The sequence below is a fragment of the Acyrthosiphon pisum genome, chromosome A3 (genome assembly GCF_005508785.2).
Source record: "Acyrthosiphon pisum isolate AL4f chromosome A3, pea_aphid_22Mar2018_4r6ur, whole genome shotgun sequence".
Lineage (NCBI taxonomy): Eukaryota > Metazoa > Arthropoda > Insecta > Hemiptera > Aphididae > Acyrthosiphon > Acyrthosiphon pisum.
This window is the reverse complement of record NC_042496.1, coordinates 25,017,059-25,040,738: the sequence shown is the minus strand read 5'-3', so window position 1 is coordinate 25,040,738 and position 23,680 is coordinate 25,017,059. Positions and strand designations below refer to the sequence as shown.

Genomic DNA, 23,680 nt, shown 5'->3' with positions numbered 1-23,680 from the left:
ACATATTAATCATTTAACTATATATAGGTATGCGATGCTCAACTAACACTTTGCGTCTTTATACTAATATACTATATAGTAGTATGTATTATACAGCCATATGCCTTTATATTAGGTATATGAAAATTATATGTTGGCAGTTTCGATGTACAATGTATTTATGTATTATAGTAATTGGTAGGTAAATAATAAATATACTAATAATAAACTAACAATACCTATATAGGTATACATTAGCTGCAGTATAATAGAGTGCAATACATTAATAATTAGTAATTACTAATATTATAGCTATACGTAGGTCGTAGGTGTCTCTATACATAATAATAATAATAATAATAATAATAATAAAGGTACAGAAACGCACGCACGCGGCTGCAGTACCTACGCGTCGAAACTAGAGACGATGACAGACCGCGACCGCGCGTGTGTGTGTCCAAAACAACGCGCGCGTCACACGATGACTGATTATGTGTGTATAATAATATTATTACAAAAATAATATATATATTATAATAATATAATTGTGTTTACACCTTAGAACAAAACTGGTTTTCCGCGATAGGCCCGTCGAACAGTGAACGCACGCTATAATAATAATAATAATAATAATAATAATAATAGTAATAATAATAACAATAATAATAATTTTAAAATGTAATAATTATTATTATATTATGAGGCGCTAGCGACGCATAGTCGTCCGCGTAAGTTGCACACGGGGAAGGGGTCAAGGAGGGAAAAAACGCGCGCGCGTTGCGTTCGCGACCGAGCGGTGGCGACTGGCGACCCGCGGAGAGCAGCAGCACGCAGTCCGGCGAGTACCGCGCGGCGCTGTGGATTCGATTTTCGACCGGTGATCGCGACGGACACACGCTTTTAAACATTTTAAATATTAATCATTATCATAGTAGTGCACCTTTTCGTTACCTTTATTTCTCCATCTATCTATTTTCACTGTTATTATTCATTTGTTTTACTTTCGTTCGATTTTTTTTTGTTTTATTCTACACGCCTACTCGATTTGCTATATTTTTCTCAACGTCCGCATACGATTTTTTTAGTAAATAATAATTTAATTTAATATAATATCATCGTTATTAGATTTTTATCGGTCCATCGCGGTGGTCCATTTGCGATCGTATTCACGCGCGTGGTGCCCCAATCGTAATAATTACAATATAATAATAATAATAATAATAATAATAATATTATATAATTCGTGCGTTTATAATATCACCCAGCCGCGAAATATATTTTCTTCCGAGTTTATATTGTACATAATATATAATACATCGCAATATTTCAATATAATATAATATCATATTATTATTGTGTCACGGCGGGCATGGATTGCAAGAGTTTAACCAGTAGAAAAGCTCCGCGCACGTTGCAGTAGTAGGTACGTTCTCCCGTTGTAAATTAATCGTAATACATAATTTTGTGTAGGTACATTATTATTATTATCATAATATTATGCGAGAACAACGCGTGTTTTTTGCAGTCTCGCAGTCTGAGAACCAGATTTTTAGTCTTTTAATATTCCGTATTGGTAGCGGCGATATATGTCATAAAGTCATGAATATATTGTTATGTACCTACCTATTTAGGTTTGTAATTGTATATATTATAAGTCCGCCCCTGCCATAATGTCAGCCCGTTATCCTGGCGTTTACATATTATGTACCTATAATATTGTGGTCGTCTGTTTATTTTATTATGATTTTTTTTATCAACTAAAACACGTTTATGCATATCTCCTATCTATATGTTTTATCTTGCAAAATAGATACTCGCGCGATTGATGGTACTTTCGCAACAGGTGTCTGGCGCACGTTAACTATATGTATACATCTCGCACACGAATATCGCACCGTCAATAAGTAGGTACCTACTTACCTTATACTTACTCGAGGCCGTTGGATTTATTCCGAAATATAAACATTTCAGTTTGTTTGTAATTTGTATTTTTCTTTTGCGTTTGGTACTAAATAATATTACACGCAAGTACGTAACTACGTAATAAATTTTCGTCGACTCAAAATTGAAATTTATTTTAATCATAAATCACAACATTCAAGGTCAAGTTATATCATATTATTATTATAGGCATATGCAAAACATCACTGCCAAAAACTTATCAGATAATTACAAACATTGATTACGTAATAATGTACGTTAAAAACATCGCTGTTTAATAGAAAGTCGTACAACATATTAATATTTTATTTTACCGTCTTCAGCAAAATAAATGTCATCAGCTATGACACCCTATGTGCATAGTATAATGTGACTACAATGCGTATTTATCCATTTAAAACAATTCTTTAACATTATTTTGTTCGTATACAGTATTATGAGTATATATACTCCTACTTTTACTTTGGAGTATTTTGTGGTTTTTTTTTATTATTATTATCAACGCCCCCAGACCTAGAATAACCTTGATATGTATTAATATTGTATCGACAAACTGTAATTTCAAAGTAAAGCTTGATAAAGGAGATATTATACATAATATTACATTTGAATTAATCTGTATCGTGTCAATAAAATGTTATTTAATCAGAGGCTAAAATACCTAAATTTTCGTACTGCACACTTTATATGTGAAAAGTGAAATAAGTATATTGTCTATAGACTATAATAATAGTTTGTTTTAAAATATAATACACTTATAATTTATAAACTAATAAACTTTAAATATAATTGTATAATAGTATAATGATTTATTATGTGGGCCTATGTTAAATATATCAAAGTACACAGATTTCCGGTTATTATGTATATTAACTTTTAATACAACATTCCGGAGATACATCATATATTGATCACAATTTATTCAGTTTAATATGATTTGAATATTTAATGTATATTAAATATTATTTAGATTAGGTACCTATTATTTATAGCATGTACTATATAGACATATAGCTGTATTACTACTCCATCCGGGAAAAATGTACAGAATACACTAGAAATAAAATAAAAAAGTAGTATTGGTTCCACTGAATTCATTCTATTATTTACAATTTATACAATATGAGATTTAATTACAGAATCCACGCACTTAAATCAACAAATAAATGAGAAATAAATTGATAATCACAACATTTTTGTGTAGCGTATAATATCACAGATTATATGAAAAATATATAATTATATATATAATTTTTATATAATCTGTGATAATATAGTGTACCTATACTGTATAGTGAGAGAAATAATATATACTTATCTAATACTCAAAGTAATCATTCGTCGCTAGCCAGAATCCAGGATTTTAGTTCGATTAGGGTTTTACTTGAGTAAATAATATTTACATTATTTTTTTCTAAACAGTTTTTATATAAAAAATTAGATAGTTAGTCTCAAATTTTGTCTATACATTTACAGTGTTTAACTTGGTCATCTATAGAGTCTCCTTGGGCCTTAATAAACGTAGTCATAATCAATGATACACACCATCGATTGTAGCATACGTTTAGCAATGTTCTAAATCAGCCAAAAAAAAAAAACTGAAACTATGATTATCGCGACGTCTTTGTCACATTCAACAATTTATTTTATATCTATTAAAAATGACCAACAATTGATCTGTCATCTGTGTGTATCAAAATGGTGGTAATTAAAATTTTTTAGTAGAAAAAATAATTTTAGGGAACCTAGAACCTAACCTAGAACCCTACTCCTGCGTACGTCACTGTTACTACCTAGTTAATACGTGTTACATTTGCGTGTAAACTATAATTTCTATATAATATAGTTGATCATGTTGTTATTTAATAAAATCATTCCTTATATTGTTGTGTGCTGTTTTGTATAGTTTATTTAATTGTACAGTTTATAATGCAATATACTATAATATTGTGCTAATTCGTAAAATTTAAAACAATTGTATTCCTTGACAACCGTAAACCGACACTATAGCACACAAATCAACCTGCTCAATTTTACAAAAATGCGTAGCAATATTATTATTATTATGGCGAAAACGTGGATGTGGACTGTAGAGAGAATCATGGGTAAACAATTGGGGTTAAAATATAGCTGTTTTAATCTGATGGCTATATAGTATACATACAATAGTGTGGATGAAATGTATTACTCTAGGCGTTCCAGAGTTATGTACATTGTGCATGTACATATCCGAGCACACAATTTTTTAAAATTGTATTTGTAATTAAAATTTTTTATTTCTGGACTTATTTCGAGGAATATAGGTTGCAAAAATATACCTAAGTATAAAGTCTTTAAATTTGCACTTTCTGTTTGTTAAGTACAAATATATTTTAGTCGAAATAATATTATTTACATTTTTAATTCAGAGTAAATTTGAATATGTATAGAAATATAGTGCATATAGTATTTTAGTGATTTTTCCGTATTATAAAGTATTAACTATAAAATAATTAAAATTAAAATTGGGAAACCAAATTATAATTTTATAAAAAAAACGATGTTATTTATGCATTTTAGCAAAAAAATATTTAAATTTTGCTATGCAATTTGAGGATTGGGTTAACTATTGAGAACATATTATCATTGATTAAGTTTACTTAATCAATTATGTTATTCTAGTATATTTAACCTGGTATTCAATTTACATAGGCATAAAGGAAAACCTATTCATTATATATATATATACCTAATATACTCTAACCTACCTATATAGTAGTATTCAGTCAACTGAATGAACTGAATACATAATCAGCGCCATTTTTAATTTTTAATAATTTATTAAAAGTTAGAAAATCCTGTAAAGTTAAAATAATATGATTAAATTACTAAAATAAGTGAAATCAAAATAGGTGTTTAGGTATAGTTTGACATGTTATTGGCGGCATACATTTAGACTTGTTGCGTACGTGCTTTGCGAGCATCAAAATAAGTGAAATTTAAAAAGATGTACAAATAAATAATAATACCTTCTCAGTTTTTGGCCAATAATATGATTCGTGAATCGTGAACCTCGGATTTTTTATTTACGTGTTTCATTTTTAAATAACTGTATTAATCATGTTTATGCGATAGGTACAGTGATACGTACAATAATCTGATGACAATGAAATATAATATTAATTGTATCAAGTATTGTTTGTTTTGAAATAACACGAGGTTGAGGTGTAAGAATACGAGTATTTAAAGAAAAACCATGTAGTGTAAAAAAATGGTTAAATAAATCATTTCAAAAATATATTAACGCACTTAAATCGCACTTGAACGCATCTTCATTTTATATTATTATTTTAAGTATATTTTAGTAATTTTACTCGGTACAAAGAATTGAATAACTCCTATGAAAAAAATATATAGGTGCCTACTGGCATAAATAATAATAAAATATTCTCTTTGATTCTCGATTGTATTCAAATCTGTAATTAAATAATACACGGTAGATACTCAAGATACCCTACAAATTAACTACAAATTATAGTATTGTGTTTGAACAATAGTTTAAGCTGAACATAATATCGGTGAACGCGTGTAACCATTAAGTCAGTCACTATATAATATAATATTTGCAGGTATATTGTATAGTATATACTATATAGTAATATTATATAGTTCCAAGTTCTTCGACCTTAAGGTCAAATCTATTTTTTAAATAGCTAAATACTTTTTACGTTAGAACTATAAGAATTATTACTATACAACGAAAACTTACGATTGTAATATTCTGATCTTAAGGTTATCGAATTTTCAAACTATTAGGTACTTACATTATTTCTTATACCAATAAACCATCATTATTCTTAATAATGTATTATTTGATCATTTAAATTGAAAACAAAATTCCCAAGAATAACAATAATATTGTACTAAACGAGTATTTTTCATAAATTAAAATTATATACGTAGAAATAATAGGCGATATGCGTGTTTATTATGCAATAGTATTATACAAGTTGAAATCTAATATTTAAACTATATCAATATGTTATTGATTTATGGATTATTAAAAAATATTGTTTTGGTTATTCCTTTAGTTGTGTTCACAGAAAGTGTCCAATGATGTATAAGCTTTTTATGGGTCATCCTCATGGCGTTGTAAGAAATCTGGCAATCATTATCATATATGTTTAAACGTTTTTATGTGGGTCACCAACGACGATGAACCTAATCTCATTGTATTGGGAATTGAAAAAACAAGTAATAAAACACTGCGAACTATTAATTTTTTTAATTGGATTACTCTGTTATAGTACATATACTGAAGATTAAAAATTTAAGCCCATAAAACCATTTCAGATTCTGAGTAGATCGAGAAATCTTTTTCAGATATTTCGATAATGTATCAGCCATCAATAAAATATGTTTTGCGTTTTTAATCGTATCTTATACTAATAGTAGAAATAGTGTTAAAAAATGTTCACTAAATTATGTTGACATTATAGTATTGTATCAACATGTTTGGTATTTCAGCATTTTTTGGGTTATAACGGTAATATTATACTGTTGTTCTAATTATTATAACTGGTATTTTTCCTGTTTTTCCTGTTTTTATTCAATTAAATCCGTATTTTTAAGATTTTAAGACCTTTAAATTTAATGAAACTTTGTAAATTCCTTATTACGTACCTATATAAATCAAATTACTTCGAGACCTCATGCCTATAGTTGTGGATTTTTGACTCTAAACAAACCGAAGAAATTATTGGTTATAAGCTGTTGTGTGTGTGTACGCACACGTGCGTGTTTTTTGTTTTTGTACCTATATATTCTATAGTCATCACGTTTAGGAGCAGAACAAAATATGCTTCAATGTTCAATATTAAGGGCGATTTCTGGTGAAATAATATGTACCAAATATTTTCTTAATAATTCGGTAAATTAGCAAAAACAGCGAGAAAACGGTAATTTACGCAGCTCAGGTTGTTGACAAAAAAAATGTTTTATATTATTCATAACTAATAATTAACGATTGAGATTTGATATTTTTACCAATTATTTATGCTACCATTTTTTATAGATGTGATATAATTTTCTTCCTGTTTTATTTCGTTTTAGGCCATTTATATAGGTACTTGATAACTATTAAAAACCAAAATTTGAAAAAAATATATAATATTCAAACGAACAATAACGATTTTTCCTCTAACAATTTTGGATATTTTGTTGTAATTAGAAAAATATTAACTGTAGCGTATAAAATGTATATTGTGAAATATCTTTATATCACTTAGATGTATAAGTATATTATTATTGACCATTTACCTATACACAATGACATTTTCAAAATATTTTCACTAATTAGCTATATTTAGTTAAAAATACCGCGAACCTATAACCATATGGTATATGACCTATTGACATATACCGTTAAAAAAAGAGATTGACACTGTATCCGCTCAGTATCGTTTTTTTTTTGTATAATGATTAATCATTGAATTCAATTATTCAAATCTAAAACATTAATAATTAATGTAATTAGTAATTAACACTCCAGTGACCTAATTAATGTCGAGGTACATTCGTAATCTATACTATTTAGGCAGAGTGCAGAGTTCCTCGGTTTTTTTATGTGATTTATATGAATTTTTATATTTTAAACTTTAATAGAAAACTTGACATAAATAATCAAGGTTATTTCATATTAGTCGTTAATATTGAAAATAATGAATAATATTGTGATGACTATATTTAAAATGTTAAATATCTGAATAGTTATTTTATTTATATTTGAGAAAAGCTACCTATTTTTACTATAAACATTTAAAATTTAAATTACACGCATTTCATCTTTTTATTTTTATTTACGTAATAATTTTTATTTCTTTTAATTTAATAGAATATATTTTAATATTTAACTTTGGATATTAAATTATATAATACAAGGTTATATCAATATGCGTATAGTCGTATGGCTTGCTATTTTCGATATATTTTGAAATTATAAAAGTGATGTTCTATTATCGTAGTAATTTAATTATATAATTAATAATACATGAGTTTTGCACTGAGATGAGCGAAGCGATACGACAAGTCTTTAACACTCAATCTTTGTATATTCTGTCAGCTGTCTGTCCTTTATTTATTGAAATTATTCGCTGGTTATGTAAATACGTATACAGTAAAACTGTTGATAGTTTAAATACATCACACCTTAAACGATCTATATAGTACAATATTGTCATGTTACATATTTACGAAATCGTATCGCCCTCATTTTATACCAGCCAAATATGTAATATATAATTAGTCGTTTACTGTACATATAAACGCATACAGGTGCTGTAGTAGAGCCTTAGAAAGGTGACTATAATCCTTCTTAATCGTTTTCAATTATGTACGTATAGAAATTATTGGTTGTACACTTGTACCCATATTTATATGGAAAAAATCCAAAAATTTAACTGGCCACTCACAAAATTTTTTTTTTGGAAATCTAATTTTGTGCCTGTACTCTGCCTGTTGTATACCCTATATATCTATGCCTAATTTAACTGTTCCATTTACAACAACTATAATATAGTGACTAGGTATAGTAGGTACTATGTTATATATAAATTATTTACGATACTATAGTTCACATTTAAATATTTAATTGTATTATAAACTGCAGACTGCAATATTATACATATATATATTTAATACACTATGTATTTACCTAAGTAGACTATATATATATATATCCATATTGTATATATAAATACATATTATACATATTATACGGCGGTCATTGCAGTATGTCGCGCTGCGCATGGATAAGTACTAAGTAGGTATAGGTAATTTCGATATTGATGCTTGACACGGTATCTGGTTAACCGAGTTGGCGTACGTTTTGGTAACGCGGCGTACATACGAAGGTCAACTGAAACACTGTGCACTTCGAGTCGTATGTAGGTAGTATAATACATATAATATTATTGTTTATTTATACACGTATTTTACGCTGCAGCCTGCAGTATAGGTACGTATATGATGCATCAATATAGGTACCTAATACCTATATAGGTATATACCTAGCTAGATGGCCAGATATTATATGAATATAGGTAGGTATAATATACAGCGTGCATTTTACGCGGTATAGGTACGTTACCTATTAATATAATTCGTGTCGAAGCTCGAAGGTTTGAACACATCATAAGATGTGTTCTTCAGCGAAAAATTAAAATATATTATATAGTATATAGTATACCTATAGTATATCCATACAAAATGTAAATTATTAGATACCTATAGCACCTATATATTTAGTCTCTAGGTCGACAAATTCAAATTCGTATATAGGTAATCTTTTGACCCGTAGGGATTGGATAGACCATAAATGCCGAGTCTATAGTTTGAGGTAAAGACACTTATTATACGTTCTAAAATATGACCGATACACGTTATTTTTTTAATCACATTTTACGGGGCCTTGATTGATTATCGAACGATTAACGATTGACACGATGGACACGCATTGCGTATTAATGCATATTTATACGTGGGCAATGTTATATAATATGTTCAACATAATATTATGAGTACCTAAGTACGTACGTTGGTTTATAATATGAGCGTAATACATACATAAAGTTATGTCTATTTGTTTTAGTATTATTAATTAAAATTGTTTTTCAGACTGTAATAAAAACCACAATAAATAACAAGTATAAGACGTAATGCACGATATTTAGGAGTGTTGCAGATAAACATTTAGAAAATGTTTTTGTTGGGTAGGTAGTGAAAAAAAACGTGCTGATGTTATTGATAGATAATATTATTCTTGTACAGGTACTATACCTAATTCTGTTTATACTCGGAACGAAAAATACCAAGAGACATTTTCATAAAATTCAAATACATATGTATACATATAAAGCGTGACATAGGGGTTGATAATTCGTCACATAATAACCAGTAAAGTACCCGAGTATGTAATATACAATATTTCCGAGAAGGGGCGACAAAATATAAAACCCAAACTGGGTAACTTACTATCAAAGCAAACATTCCCTTCGAATATGCCATATCTATCGTTTATATGAACATAGTAATAATAACAATAGTTTATTGATTTGACAAATACCTCTAATATTCATGGCTATTCATAGCATTCATGATGTATATGCCTGTATAATAATAATAATAATATACCTATTTTATACATACTATTTAAAAGAGAATGTCCTATACTATGTGTTATATTTACCTATGGCTATAATATGACGATAGAAACAATTTTTTTTTTTTTAAATACTTTTTTAATGTAAATTGTTAAGCAGATGTATTTTTATGAATGTTGATGTATCTAAATCAAAATTTGAACGAATAGATTCTGAGTTTTTAAAAGGAAAAAGAAAATTTCGAATAAATTATCATTATTGAAAGGAAAAAAAATACGAGTGATAATTTGATACGATTGGTGAATCACTCCGCATAAACTTAATACCTATATTATTAGATTATAATATATTTAAATTAATTATGGCATCAAACCGTATAACGATTATACCTGTCTACCCTATAATATATAAGTACCAGTATTGTATATGGGTCAGTAACGGATCCAAAAATCACCCAACAAGGAGTGAGAACTTTCAAAAATAAAATTTCCTTTTTTAGCCCAATATTTTAATAAAAACGTAAAATCACAGTCCAAGGGGGGGGGGGGGGGGGGTCGCCTTTATCCACCACCGATATGTAAACAGTGCACATGATGTACCTATCTATCCAAAATCATATTTCCTACATCTACCTCGTAGAGCCACGATTCGAAATGATGTCGATCGCCAGTATTTAAATTCACCGCGTGCGTCTCGTTATCATAATATTATACATAAATACTATCTGTATTACCTACTAGACTTTGCTCGGGTTAAAATTAATTTATATTATTATCGTTAATCGTCTTATTTTAGTTAAAATAGGTATAAAACACGTATTATTTCTATAATTATGTATTTATGTTAGTTAATTTTATGATTTTTAATTTTTAATTCTGTATATTATATTTTTGTAAGCAAACACAAAAAGCTACAAGAGACAGATTCAACAAATATGCTTAAAAGCAGACCTAAATCGAAACATCGGTAAGATTGTTACTCGTATTTATGTGTTTACATAAAATATATGTCCAGAATTAAAAAAAGTAAATGTGAATATATATAATATATAATATAATGTAAACATTAATGTGAGGGGGGGGGGATATTTCAAATAAATTTCAAATAATATTAAAACAGAATCGGTGTTAGATTACACACAGCACAAAAACAAAGAAAATAGGTTTAAAATAATACATTATATATTCTTATTAACCAATATCAAACGTCCGTTATTTGGATTTGTTATATAGTTGTAACTTGTAGAATCTTATATTGTAATAATAAGACTCTAGTTGCGCCTTTGCCGTTGAGGGAAGGCACGCGGCCTAGAATCGTAATTGATGTAGGTATATCTATAATTATGGGTAATCGGAAAAAAAGTCCCACACTAGAAAAAAAAAAGTCCCGAAAAAAATGAATGAAAATATATCAAAATTGAAGTATAAATATGTTAAAATTGTATTGAAAAATATATTAAAGTTAATATACTAATAAATACCAATAAATATAATATACGAAATTTCTATAGATACTTATAATTTGAACTTTGATTAGGAACATAACATAAAAACAAACGATTTTCGTATAATAATAGGTTATATGTAGGTATACCTACGTTAAAAAGACTTGTTTATAGGTATAAACAGGCCTTTTTAACGACCATGTGTCATAACATAAGAAAGAGCTGTACCTAATTATAGTATTACATTTTTATAGCATTATTATTATTATTATATAGGTACTATAATTGTACTTATTATTGACTATTGTATAATGTATTACATTATATTTTAGACTTGTACTAAATTAAATTTTATTATATTTCAATATGTGATTTAAGTAAGTAATTAACATTTTTTATGTAATTTTAATGTATTTTTCAATGCAATTTTAACATATTTATTCTTTAATTTTGATATATTTTCATTAATTTTTATCGGGACTTTTTTTCCGGGACTTTTTTTTCCGCGATTCATAATTATGGCATTATTTCACTTCGACTGTCCACAAACATTTTACCGCTTGGCAATTGATTCTTTGATATAGTCTATATTACTAGGTATTTATGGAAAATAAACCAGCAAAAAAAAATGTAAAAAATATGTAAAATAATGTTACAATGATTGCTTTTCGATCTGTAGTGTACCTATCATAATTAATAATATACCTATCGTACCTATAATACGTATTGTTTTCGAAAAAAATAATATGACGAATTCACTGAGACATTGTATTCAAGTATTTTTTTTGTATTATTTATATACTGGAATACCAGATTCATACATATAATTTTAAAATGGTTTCGATGTCGTACGCGTATAGGTACAAAAGAAGATTTTAATTGGTGGTCGAGTTACTAGGTATGAGGTGAGTGGCAACTGGTGGTCTTTTCGTTTCGTGGAAACATACCTACTTACCGATTTCGGTATGTCACGATCGGGTGGTCAATTAATTCAGGACGTACCCGTTCAGGCGTGTCACCACTGCGGGAACCTATCTACAATAAGAGTTCGGCATTACGTCACCACAAAACGCCACTGCGGCCGCGTTCAATCGTAATAGGTAATAATAATATTGTCCGATAGGTACCTGCCTGACAAACATATAGCTATATGTAGTCGATATACCAGTCACCAGATACCTATGCGATTCGGCCAGTATCGACGTACTTTTCGGGGTGTAGGTACGTTGTTATTACTTCATTAGTTCCGCAATGCTTGCCTGTAATAATAATAATAATAATAATAATAATATACATATAACTGCAGCTGCAGAGCCGACGGGTCCGGGATATCGTTGGCCGGTTTCTGGCGGTTATATACTTATGGTAATAGCTGGTACATAATATAATATATGAATATACCTGTATATTAGATACCTTCAGCTATATAATAATAGCTAATGTATATCATATAGAAACGTAATGTATATACAGAATTTTTCTGTGCAATTACACTAATATGTATAGGCACTGTGCGTAGTGATGAGTGTATAATTTAATGGTTGTATATATACAGAGTGATTCCCCATTTTTCATTTAATAATGAATAGATTCGAGTTCTGGTTTTTGAAATTTTTAAGTACCACGCTTGAGCACCATGATATTAATTAGTATTTACACCCCACACGCGTTCCTCTTGACAGTGAAGCCCATTAATCAAACTGTTGATATCTGCAAAATCAGTACCTACCTACCTACCTAAATTAAATATTTACAATTATCTATGAGATATTTTTATGGCACTTAATATGTAGGATTTCGGGATAGTCCTGTCGTTCTAAATGGTGAAACTAAATTCTTTATTTCAAATAACTAAGACTAACCTGTTTTACTAATTTACTGTAATATATAAAGCAGATGATTTTTTTAACATTACTATTTATCTAAATGAAAATTCAAACGAGTAGTTTTTGAGTTAGGTATTAAAATGCATATACGTACCTACTAAAGATAATAGTCAGTGGTTTTACAAAAATATAAAATAAATGACATTGAATCTACTATTAGTTACAACTCTAACAATTACAAGTTATAAAATATGGATAGATAAGTATTAATCACTATAATTTTCAAACCATCATACTATGTTCCAAACCTATTATCATTGACCTATTATGTTTAGACCTATTATACTATTAAAGTAGATACATAAAGTTAAAAAAAATTAAAAACTGCTCCTTCGAATTTTGCGATTTTGATATAATGATATGTACATAAACATTTTTAAAAGAGTCATCTGCTTCAGTACTTCCATATAGGTGGTACTCGTTTGAAAAATGAAGTTGGTATCGTCATAAAAATTCTAAGTATTTGAAAATCTGGTCCTATTGAGTATACTTCAGAATTAGAATATAAATTACTAAATTAGTTTATTATTAAAGGAAAAATTGGTGCGATCAGCGTGCTTGGGGCTTCTATATACAATTATAGGTATTCGTTTAGTATATGACCTACCAAGACGATTATCTATATTATGTACGAGTACCGATCTATTAACAGTTATTTTTTAAGTAATACCTATACAAAAAGTATTTAAAAATAAAATACAATTTGTTTAAGAAATTTTTAGAATAATTTAATGTGTTCATACATTTTTTTAAACTGACTTGCTTGACTGATTTTGACATTATTAAAATATGTAATCCTGTATTATTTTATATTTGTATTACTAATTATATAACATAATTAAATAATTATTAACATAATTTTATAATTTTTAAATTAATTATCGGTCTTGTAGGTCACATATTAAATTAATTAGGGTAATTAATTAATTTAATACCCAATTAGGTACATACTATATATATATTATTCTACTGTGTTAAACATGTATGAGTTCAGAGACCACTGACCAGAGTTCTCAGTCATCGTACGCGTATTATTCAAATTTAATTTCAGTGTCAAATCGTCAAATCCGTCTATATATAAACATAAAGTATATACTGTAACAAGTGTGTACCGCAATTACCACGGGTTTACATTACACGCGATTAACTCCCCGGAATTCGACAAAATTACGATACTATATTGTGTATAATAATGATATATAAAGGTTTCCGCGTGTATATATATATATATATATATATATATATGTTTGGGACAATGAAAACTACTCGAGTTTGTGGTTCATGATGGTCATCATTGCCTATACATCAGATATACCTACACATGTACATGCAAGTACGCACAACATCACTCGTATGTGTATTATAAGTCTACGGCACATATATAACGTATAACGAGCGTAACATAAGTGCACGGCACTTTTTATTGAGATCAAATCTGGGAATTTTTTATCCGTCGAAGGACACCCGGACCGGCCGCCACGGAGGTGAGATCAACAAATTGTTTTTATTTGTTCGTTGCTGCACGGACAATTTTCCCCTTAGGCGACATCATATAAATACACACACATCATTGTTATACTATATTATACATTATAATATACGCGAACACACCCGTATAATATTGTCTAAATATATTTAATATTATGTAGCTCGGGCAGTCGTTTTTTTGTACAACTCACGCGTTTTGTGTGTATAAAACAATCCGAATATAATGACGATAATAATATGCGCTTTTTTTTCTTTTTTTTTTTTTGCAATAACTTGAAGGCTATGATGTCCGGTTTACTGCTGCGCGATGGGTAGGAGATTTCACGATTTTTTTTTCAATGTTGAATTACGTACCTACCTATATAGATAATATTGTAACTATATAGGTACCTATACCACGATAATAAATTAGGTTTTGAAATCACGCAAGGGACTTATTGTGATGATGACGCGTGCAGATATTATGTTTATATTATTATATATAATAAATTATAACAAAGCAGTACAAAGTAATATTATTATGAGTCGACGAGATCACTTGGGTAGGTATACTAAAATTAAGTACCTAGATATGCGTGGGACGGTCAGACATTATCAGGACGTTAGTGTAGGATAAGTACGATACTTAAAATATCCTTATTTTTTTTTCGTCGACGACCTGTTGATGAACATAACAGATAAAACTCATTGTTTATAATATTATATCGTCTACATTACCAGGGGAAGAATGGTGGAAAATACGCTCAGATCTGTAAATATAATGATATGCGATTATGCATTTAACTATTAAAGTGGCGTGAGTGCGTAACTATATATTATATTAGGTATATCTCCTCAATACCTGTTATTATGTGCATTGTATATAGGTACAATGATTTATCCGATTTTATAAAGTAAAATATCCGTAACAGTCACGGAAGTGTTTCAATAGTAGCTATAATGTTCTTCTTCGCTGACGATCTGCCACTTTATACCTATTTATTATTATGTATACCTATGAACCGGAATTGAATAAGGACGCGGACTAACGAAATCGGACCGACTGCATTATACTGAATAACATTCTGTAAAATCCCATCTGGACGTTTTTAGTTCAGTTAATTGCATTTCGATGCAAATTTCGAGCTAAACGATTAGTGTACGTACTTGTATACAAGTTAATCCTATAAAAAAAAAAGTATAGGTTAGGTTGTAGTATAACTGTATATAAGTGTACGATGCAGCCATGCAAGTATACCCATTACCCGGTCGAATGTTACAGACTGCGGGACCAACATATAGATACACAGTAAATATACGCTGTATACACCATCATTATTATATTATTATACTTTTGCACTGTTTTTAAAGTACCCTTCAAAATTATTTTTTCTTACGATGTTTTACGTCGATCTCTTTTAAAGACATTGACGAATTTTGCGCAACGCTGCCGACTAATAATACGCGTAGTCTTCGGAAAGATTTTTTTTTTAATAAAGATGCATAGGTCATGTACACTGGCATCATACACTACATATTGCATCATGAAAACTTTATTTTTTTTTCTTAACAAAGAAATGTGAGCACGGTAGTGGTATTTTTATTTTTATTATTTTGATTCATTAGACCGACGATTGAATAATGAACCACCGCAATGTATAATAGACAGAGAATGATGCACGTTTTAAAATTATTTCATTAATTGTATAGTTACCCATACAGCCATAAATATGTCATCATTATTCAAAAATTGGTTGTGAAATCGTATAACTTGTGTAGTATTGTGTATATGAACGATTTTAATAAGGTCGATTAGTCAAAAGAATAATATTATAATTATACTGACTCGTCGACCACCAAGTTGTACACAAAACACAACAATATATAGTTATGGTAAATAATGATAATTATATGTTTTGTAGACACTAGACGTATAGGTATATTCATTGGCGCAAATAGGTGGGGGCTTGGGGGGACTTAGTCCGCCACGTTTCTGTCAAGTCCCCCCACTTCAAAAGTCGGTAATCAGTACTGAGCATATATAATTTTTAGAAAATATTATAGGAGGGGCTTTAGTCCCCCCAAAATAATTTGTCTATTTGCGCCTATTGTCAGGAACATTAAATAATTTTTAATTACGATATTTTTGAGTTCTATAGAACGCTGGACTTTTAAAATGTATTTTATTGAATATATTTATTTATATTTTATTTTGAAATCAATCATCTCAACTACCAAATTAACTTCTTGTGCAATGTCGTACTAGTTAGGTACCTAACTTCAAAAAACCTATGCTTCAATGCTTCATGTGCCTACACAATATGTGATTTTTATATTTTAGATTAATATTTATAAGTTACAACATTATTTTATTTATTATAGTAGTGCTATTATACTCATGCCACGGTGATAGTGTAACGAACTTCTTTTTAACGGCTCGACCGATTTGAATGACATTTATTTTTATATATTTTGTAGGTATGAGAATAGGTCGTAAAGTATTTTTCACTCTCCTACCACCACCTGGGGAGGTGCTCAAGCGGGGATTTTGAGATTTACAAGCTTGCATCAAATCGAATTTTCGAACATTGCCTATATGTGGATTATTTGAACTTTGTCCGCGATCTGACGCACTCGGATTGCCTACCAGGGTGGCTTTGTTGCACTTACTGCACCGAGTTACACCCAAAAGGAGTTGAACAATCGTAATTTTTTTAAGAGTTGCCATTTTTTACGGGAAACAAAGTGCACGGGACCAGCTAGTATATATATATATATGTATATTATATTTAAAATTATTCAACTTCTATATTGAATATTCCATGTCGTTATTATAATGTAGTGTAGGTAAACATATACATTATACACATCGTCGTATACCTAAGATCCATAAGATAAAAAAATCAATAAGGGGTGATCAAATCTCATCACACTTCCTCTAATAAACAAACGTTTTTGCTAGAATTATATATTCCATGAAAGTAATCCGTGATAATGATATATACATATTATTTTATCCAGTGGCGTCTGCAGGGGGGGCTAACGAGCTGAAGCCACCCCCGATTACCCGTATTATTATTACTTTTTCAAAAAATATTTATCAAGTTTCAACTGTCAACTATAGTAAGCAAGACGTAAATTTCATATATGCCTTACCAGAATGAATTCATTTTTGAAAAAACAATGTATTTGCATAAGTACCAATTTTTATAAATTATTTGTAATTTTTCGGTAAAAGTATGAACTACTTGTATGAAAGACCTTGTATTAAATTGTCTAGCCTTAGCTATACATATTTTATATTTTATAAGTTTCGAACTACAAATTAACTGTGGTTTTGACGAAATTTGAACTTTAAATGCTTATAAAACATAACCATGATGCCTATGTATCGTTAATATTTTAGCTAAAATAAAAACTTACGTATTTCATTTTTAAGCTTTTTGACCGAATAAATAATTTTTTATTGACATTTATGAAATACAATCCAAGTGAGGACGGTATAACTAAGCTGGTTATCAAACAATTTTAATAAATTTTCATTTTTTTTTCTCCAATTATTTTAGAAATCACTAAGCATTTTCAATTTCGACCTCCTAAAAGTACCAATTAGATCCAATTTGCTTCCAAAAACATACATCGGGCATCAAAGTTTATGATCAGAACATTTTTTCTACCAGAAAAGTTGAAAAGTTACAAACATTTTAAAATGCCTCAAATATAAACGTCTGAAATTATTAGACTGGACAAAATAAAAATAAAATTTAACTAATTTTCATGCCCCCCCTATTGAAAAATCCTGCGTACGCCACTAATTTTATCAACATAACTTAATATATATTAACAAATCATATAATAACCCAGACAGCAAATGATTGACTAAAAATATTATTATAACATTATAATAATATTATTAGTGATTATAATACCTATTATCATTACAAAATGCTATCAGGGAAGATTATTTTAATATTGCAGTTCCCTTCCTCCATGCTTACATTTAGTTATGTTACAATATATTGAATATTGATTTAAGCTAAAGCTTATTCCCTAACATTTTTTTATAGCATGGTAAATGGTGTGACTATTTATAAAAACTATTATTTATATAATATTATATTTTTTTAAATGATAATACATAGGTACCTATATTATAGGTAATAGTGTTTTTTACGCATTCGTCGATTCTTTTTATGGGAAGTAATAAAAGGGTTAGGTTAAACTATGTGACGCAACAGTTCGTCTATAGTTCTTAACAAAATCCAGACAATTTTTTAGTTTAGGTATGCAACTCTAAAATCTCGTCAAATAAAAATATATATCTACCCTTGTTTTTTCTATAAAAAAAAAAAAGATATTCACTATATCCTCCTAACCTCTTATAAAAGATTAACACTAGCAGTCATCGCTCGGAAATCAATCCAAATAAGTTTTTCACCTCTGATGAGCCTATATAGGCACGCAATAATAAATGTGAAAGCGGTTGCAAATAGTAATAAAATACATAACTTTCCAGTTTTGGATTCTTATATAGTTGTGGATTATCATAATTTATTTTATTCGTTTTTGTAAATCGTTGTTCAACTAATGATAGTAATACCCATCGATTAACGTTTAATATTACCATTTTAAATTTAATTTCAATTAATAATTAATGATATCAATAATATCGTAATAAAAGTTAATTCATGACAGAACACACATTTACATTACCTATACATAAAATATAATATATGATGTATAAAAGTCCCTGCAATATTACAACAAACCATAATTTAGTACTTATCGTATTTTTTTTATGGAGATCAACATCGGTAATCGGTATGGACGGTGAATAAATATAAAACATTGTACATACATAATAGTGTATGTGTATTCTCATATACCTACCTATATAATATTATAGTTGTTATTATAGAAAATAGTTGGTCTAGCTAGTATAATAGTCATTCCGTGTTTAATCATGCATGTCTCGTATACGTGTGTACTGTGTATATTGTTTATCGTTTTTCGTTGTTGGTATACATTATTATTATTTATTATGTTATTTCGGTGCCAGATTATATATACTTACTTTAGAGTGTAGCCGTGTACAGGAGGGCACTAGAGTACGCACGTATATAGATGGACACGTAGTACCTACCTATGAAATAGTGTATGTTATAATATCTAAATGTATAACCATTACCTAGCCACCTAGGTCATACATTAATTATCGACACTTAAATATCCAAACAATGAAACATTGATAAATAATACAGTTTGAATCACGTTCGATCTCACAACGAACATAAAACAGTATCATTTTGTAGATAATAAAATATACCATTCATAATAAATATAATAATGGGACCGTATTAATATTAATAATAATACGGTTCTTGCCTTATTATAGGTGACGAATAATATTTTATAGTTTTATACCTGCATACCTATTACGTAAAATCAATATTGATTTATAAACATCAAGTTCATTCCACATTTTTAGTAGCACGTCATTGTAGCTGGGGACGACTTGATAAATCAGCTTCTATTTATTTTATTTATCAGAACTTTCTAAGTAGTATTTTTTTTTTTTTATAACCTACAATTATTAATATTTTTTTATTTAACATTTATATTACGATATAATATTATTAATATCATTAATTGAAATTTAAATTTAAAATGTTAATATATATTATATATTCATATATACATATATATATAGTGACTATATTTAAAATTTACCGTGACTATATATATATTACGCACATAAACCATAATTACAATTTACAGCTCACCCAAAATGTGTATGTGTAATGTGTATTCCTTGTAATATTATATTCGCGTAGGTAACCCGTATTTAATATTAAAAATGCAATTAAAATATAACAAAAAATTACCTTTGTCCGCTGCATGCAGCATGATATTATCGTGTACCTATACTATATTATGTTGTAACAATGGTCAATGATTATACCAATTTAATATAATATGTATTGTCATTTTACAGGTCAAGCGATGGGCCTCGATGGGGCCAAGGCGTTAATAGTTTTTATTCTTTACGCGTTGAGGCTTCAACAGAAGGCTCAAGCGGACATCAAAGTGGGTAACGCCATCAACGTGTTCAACCGTTATGGATACTTTAGCATAAGTATGAGAGTGGTCCCCAGAAATGACACCGATCATTCATGGATATTCAGGGAACCCACGGTCGACGTGTTTACGAATCTGCCGGAAAAACAAAGGTACCTAAATATTAAATAGGTATATATGGAATAAATAACATAGTTTTTACGCATATATTATATTATATGATATTAGTATATGGTGAATATGTTATATTCAAAAGATTTTTGTATCCAAAACTAAAAGAAAAAATGTATGTTTACGTTGATATTAGCCTCAAAAGAAGCATCGGAGGTGGTGGAGGTCAAGTCTTCCAAGGGGATTTCCACATGGAATTTTGTGATAACGTAAAACAATTAATGCAAGCCTACTTTAGAGATTTTTCCGTAGAGAGACTGGACAAGCCGTGGCAGGCGTTTACGGGCAGCTGGTCGAAATTTACGTTGGCCAGAAATTTAGGTTTGTTGAATAACACGCAATATTATATATTATATATGACATATTATTACTGTACACGAGCCGAAAACGTTAATTAGGTACAAGGTACCTATCACCTATATATTGTGGTGAATAATATGGTATAATGCCTAAACATATTTTTTACTCGTGCATAATTAATAAGTACCACAAAAAACTAATTGATCTGGTTTATTTCGAAACAATGCGCTGCCTACAATGTCTATAGTAGTAGTCGTGTATTATTATTTACCCACTAACCATCGATGTGTATAATATTTCAATGCAGGTTTAGACGTGTCTTATGTAACCGGCGATCATTGTTATGTTCTCGTCAGGGTGGCTAGGCATAGGGAGACTGCCGATTTGGAAATGGATATGGAGAGCACCGACCTTCACGAGCCAGTGGCCAAACAGGTGGCCTCTGTTAATGTCGGCGATAGTTTGTCGGTCATTGAATTCGTCCGGAGTTTTGGATCTCATTACGTGACGTCATATGTCACAGGCAATTCTCTCTATCAGGCAAGTGTCCATTGTTTTACTGCAGTTAATCCATTGACAATTAAAGCATAAACACAGCAGCTGTTATAATATAGTTTATTACGAGATATAATGACGCGCCATAGCACGCACAGCATTCGTCGCAAAACTATTGCTCAAGAAAGCCCATTATTATATCTGCACAAAATTTATCAATTACCTACCGCCTACCAGATGTATTAACTTTTGCTGAACTTTGAACTCTGGAACTCTGGGAGCGATATACCGATATTTTGCATGATGTTTAATCAAATTTTTTTTTTCCCATCCCAATATTATAATGTATATCGAAAATTAAACACACTTTAATCATTGTTGTACTAAAAAGTTTGCAAACGACAGTTCTAGAATCTTTTTTAGTTATAACCTTCTTTTAAATGTTTCTTATATAATTTTAATCAAAACGCATAATAATATTTTATATGGTTTACACAAACGTTTTTTAAAATAAAATATCGTTATTTTACATTCTCTACCCAGAAATATATTATAAATAATATGAAATATTCTAATTTCTAATAGGTACTTTTAAATTTTAAACATTTATGACACGATAAGTTTTTCATCGAGTGTTTTATGAAAATTATATTATTGCAATATACCTACTTAGTAATGTAAGTAGTAAAAACATTTGATTGTAAGCTTTTAGCTTAATTGATTTTATTAGAATAGATATTATAAAGAACATAATAATAAAATCAAATTTAAATACTATTAGGTAGGTACCTACTATTTCATACTACCAATCAAGGGTATATTTAAAAGGAGGGGGGTTGCACAACGTCTCTGTCTGTGCTTCCTCACCATCATTTGTCAATGTGATACATTTTATGATAATTATTAATAATCATTAAAATGTATTATATATTTGACATTTGTTTTTAACTAGATATGTGAACAAATTATACTTACTGCAATTATTATGCATGTAACTAACGCTATATTATGGAGGTATTTATTATTATGTAGTTTAATTTGCATGTGCTCCTGCCTCCACCATTATATTTTCAAATAATCAACTGCTATCTATATACATATATTACTTATATATTTAATTTGTATTAACTTTTTAGGTGTATGTATATGCTCCAAACGCTTACAAAGTAATTAAAGAACGCTTAAAAGCAAAAGGCGTATCGCAGATCTCTAATCAAGAGTTGATTGGATACTTCTCACCGTGGTACGCAGAACATGTGGGTAAAATACAATCAGCTAGTGGTAATGCAACAGTTGAAAATTGGGCACACCAAAGACTAAGAGTGAAATTTTTTGTCTTTGGGTTCGCCTCCTTACTGAAATTGCATGGAGATACAAAATTGTTAAGTGAATTGAATGGAATGTTAGGCAACGAAGCATTACTCAAGCTTGAATTAAAAACCTTGGCGCCGGCTTTTAAGGACGTTCAAAAACGAGCTTGGTTCCATGAAGTTATGGATAATAATTTAAAACTATGGGAAGTTAATATGTAATAAAAATAATATTCCTATAAAACCCAATACTAAAGTGTATTTATTGTAGTAGTTTTACTAATTTGTTTTAAGGTAAGTACCTCCATCTTTCGCTCAAATGCCAAATACTAAATGTACCTAAAATCATTACCTATATAATATATCATTTTAGTATGTTTTCTTATTGAGCAACGAGTATTGTATTATAAATAATTATTGATCGCATATGTTTTTAATAAAGTCTTTATTTATGTAAGTTACAAACAAAAA

General features: G+C 29.1%; 1 protein-coding gene across 2 annotated transcripts; it reads left to right on the top strand.

The window, feature by feature from the left end:
* Positions 1–795: 795 nt before the first annotated feature.
* LOC100168743 (torso-like protein) lies at positions 796–23,680 on the top strand. 2 transcript variants are annotated; one of them, XM_029491348.1, is made up of 6 exons: positions 796–1,402; positions 5,991–6,153; positions 20,851–21,085; positions 21,241–21,425; positions 21,712–21,944; positions 23,036–23,680. In XM_029491348.1, exons 2-6 carry the CDS (start codon positions 6,096–6,098, stop codon positions 23,429–23,431), a joined length of 1,107 nt encoding a protein of 368 aa, XP_029347208.1. In that variant the 5' UTR covers positions 796–1,402; positions 5,991–6,095; the 3' UTR covers positions 23,432–23,680. The 2 variants fall into 2 exon arrangements, with proteins under 2 accessions (XP_029347208.1, XP_008182641.1); XM_008184419.3 differs by lacking the exon at positions 5,991–6,153 and having other exon boundaries at positions 797–1,402.

What these genes read in the sequence shown, in the direction of transcription:
- LOC100168743 (XM_029491348.1), top strand. Translation starts at nt 6,096, where the DNA reads ATGTGGGTCACCAACGACGATGAACCTAATCTCATTGTATTGGGAATT. An exon ending in TACGTTGGCCAGAAATTTAG is followed by an intron (nt 21,426 to 21,711) that starts GTTTGTTGAATA and finishes ATTTCAATGCAG; the next exon opens with GTTTAGACGTGTCTTATGTA. An exon ending in CAGGCAATTCTCTCTATCAG is followed by an intron (nt 21,945 to 23,035) that starts GCAAGTGTCCAT and finishes TTAACTTTTTAG; the next exon opens with GTGTATGTATATGCTCCAAA.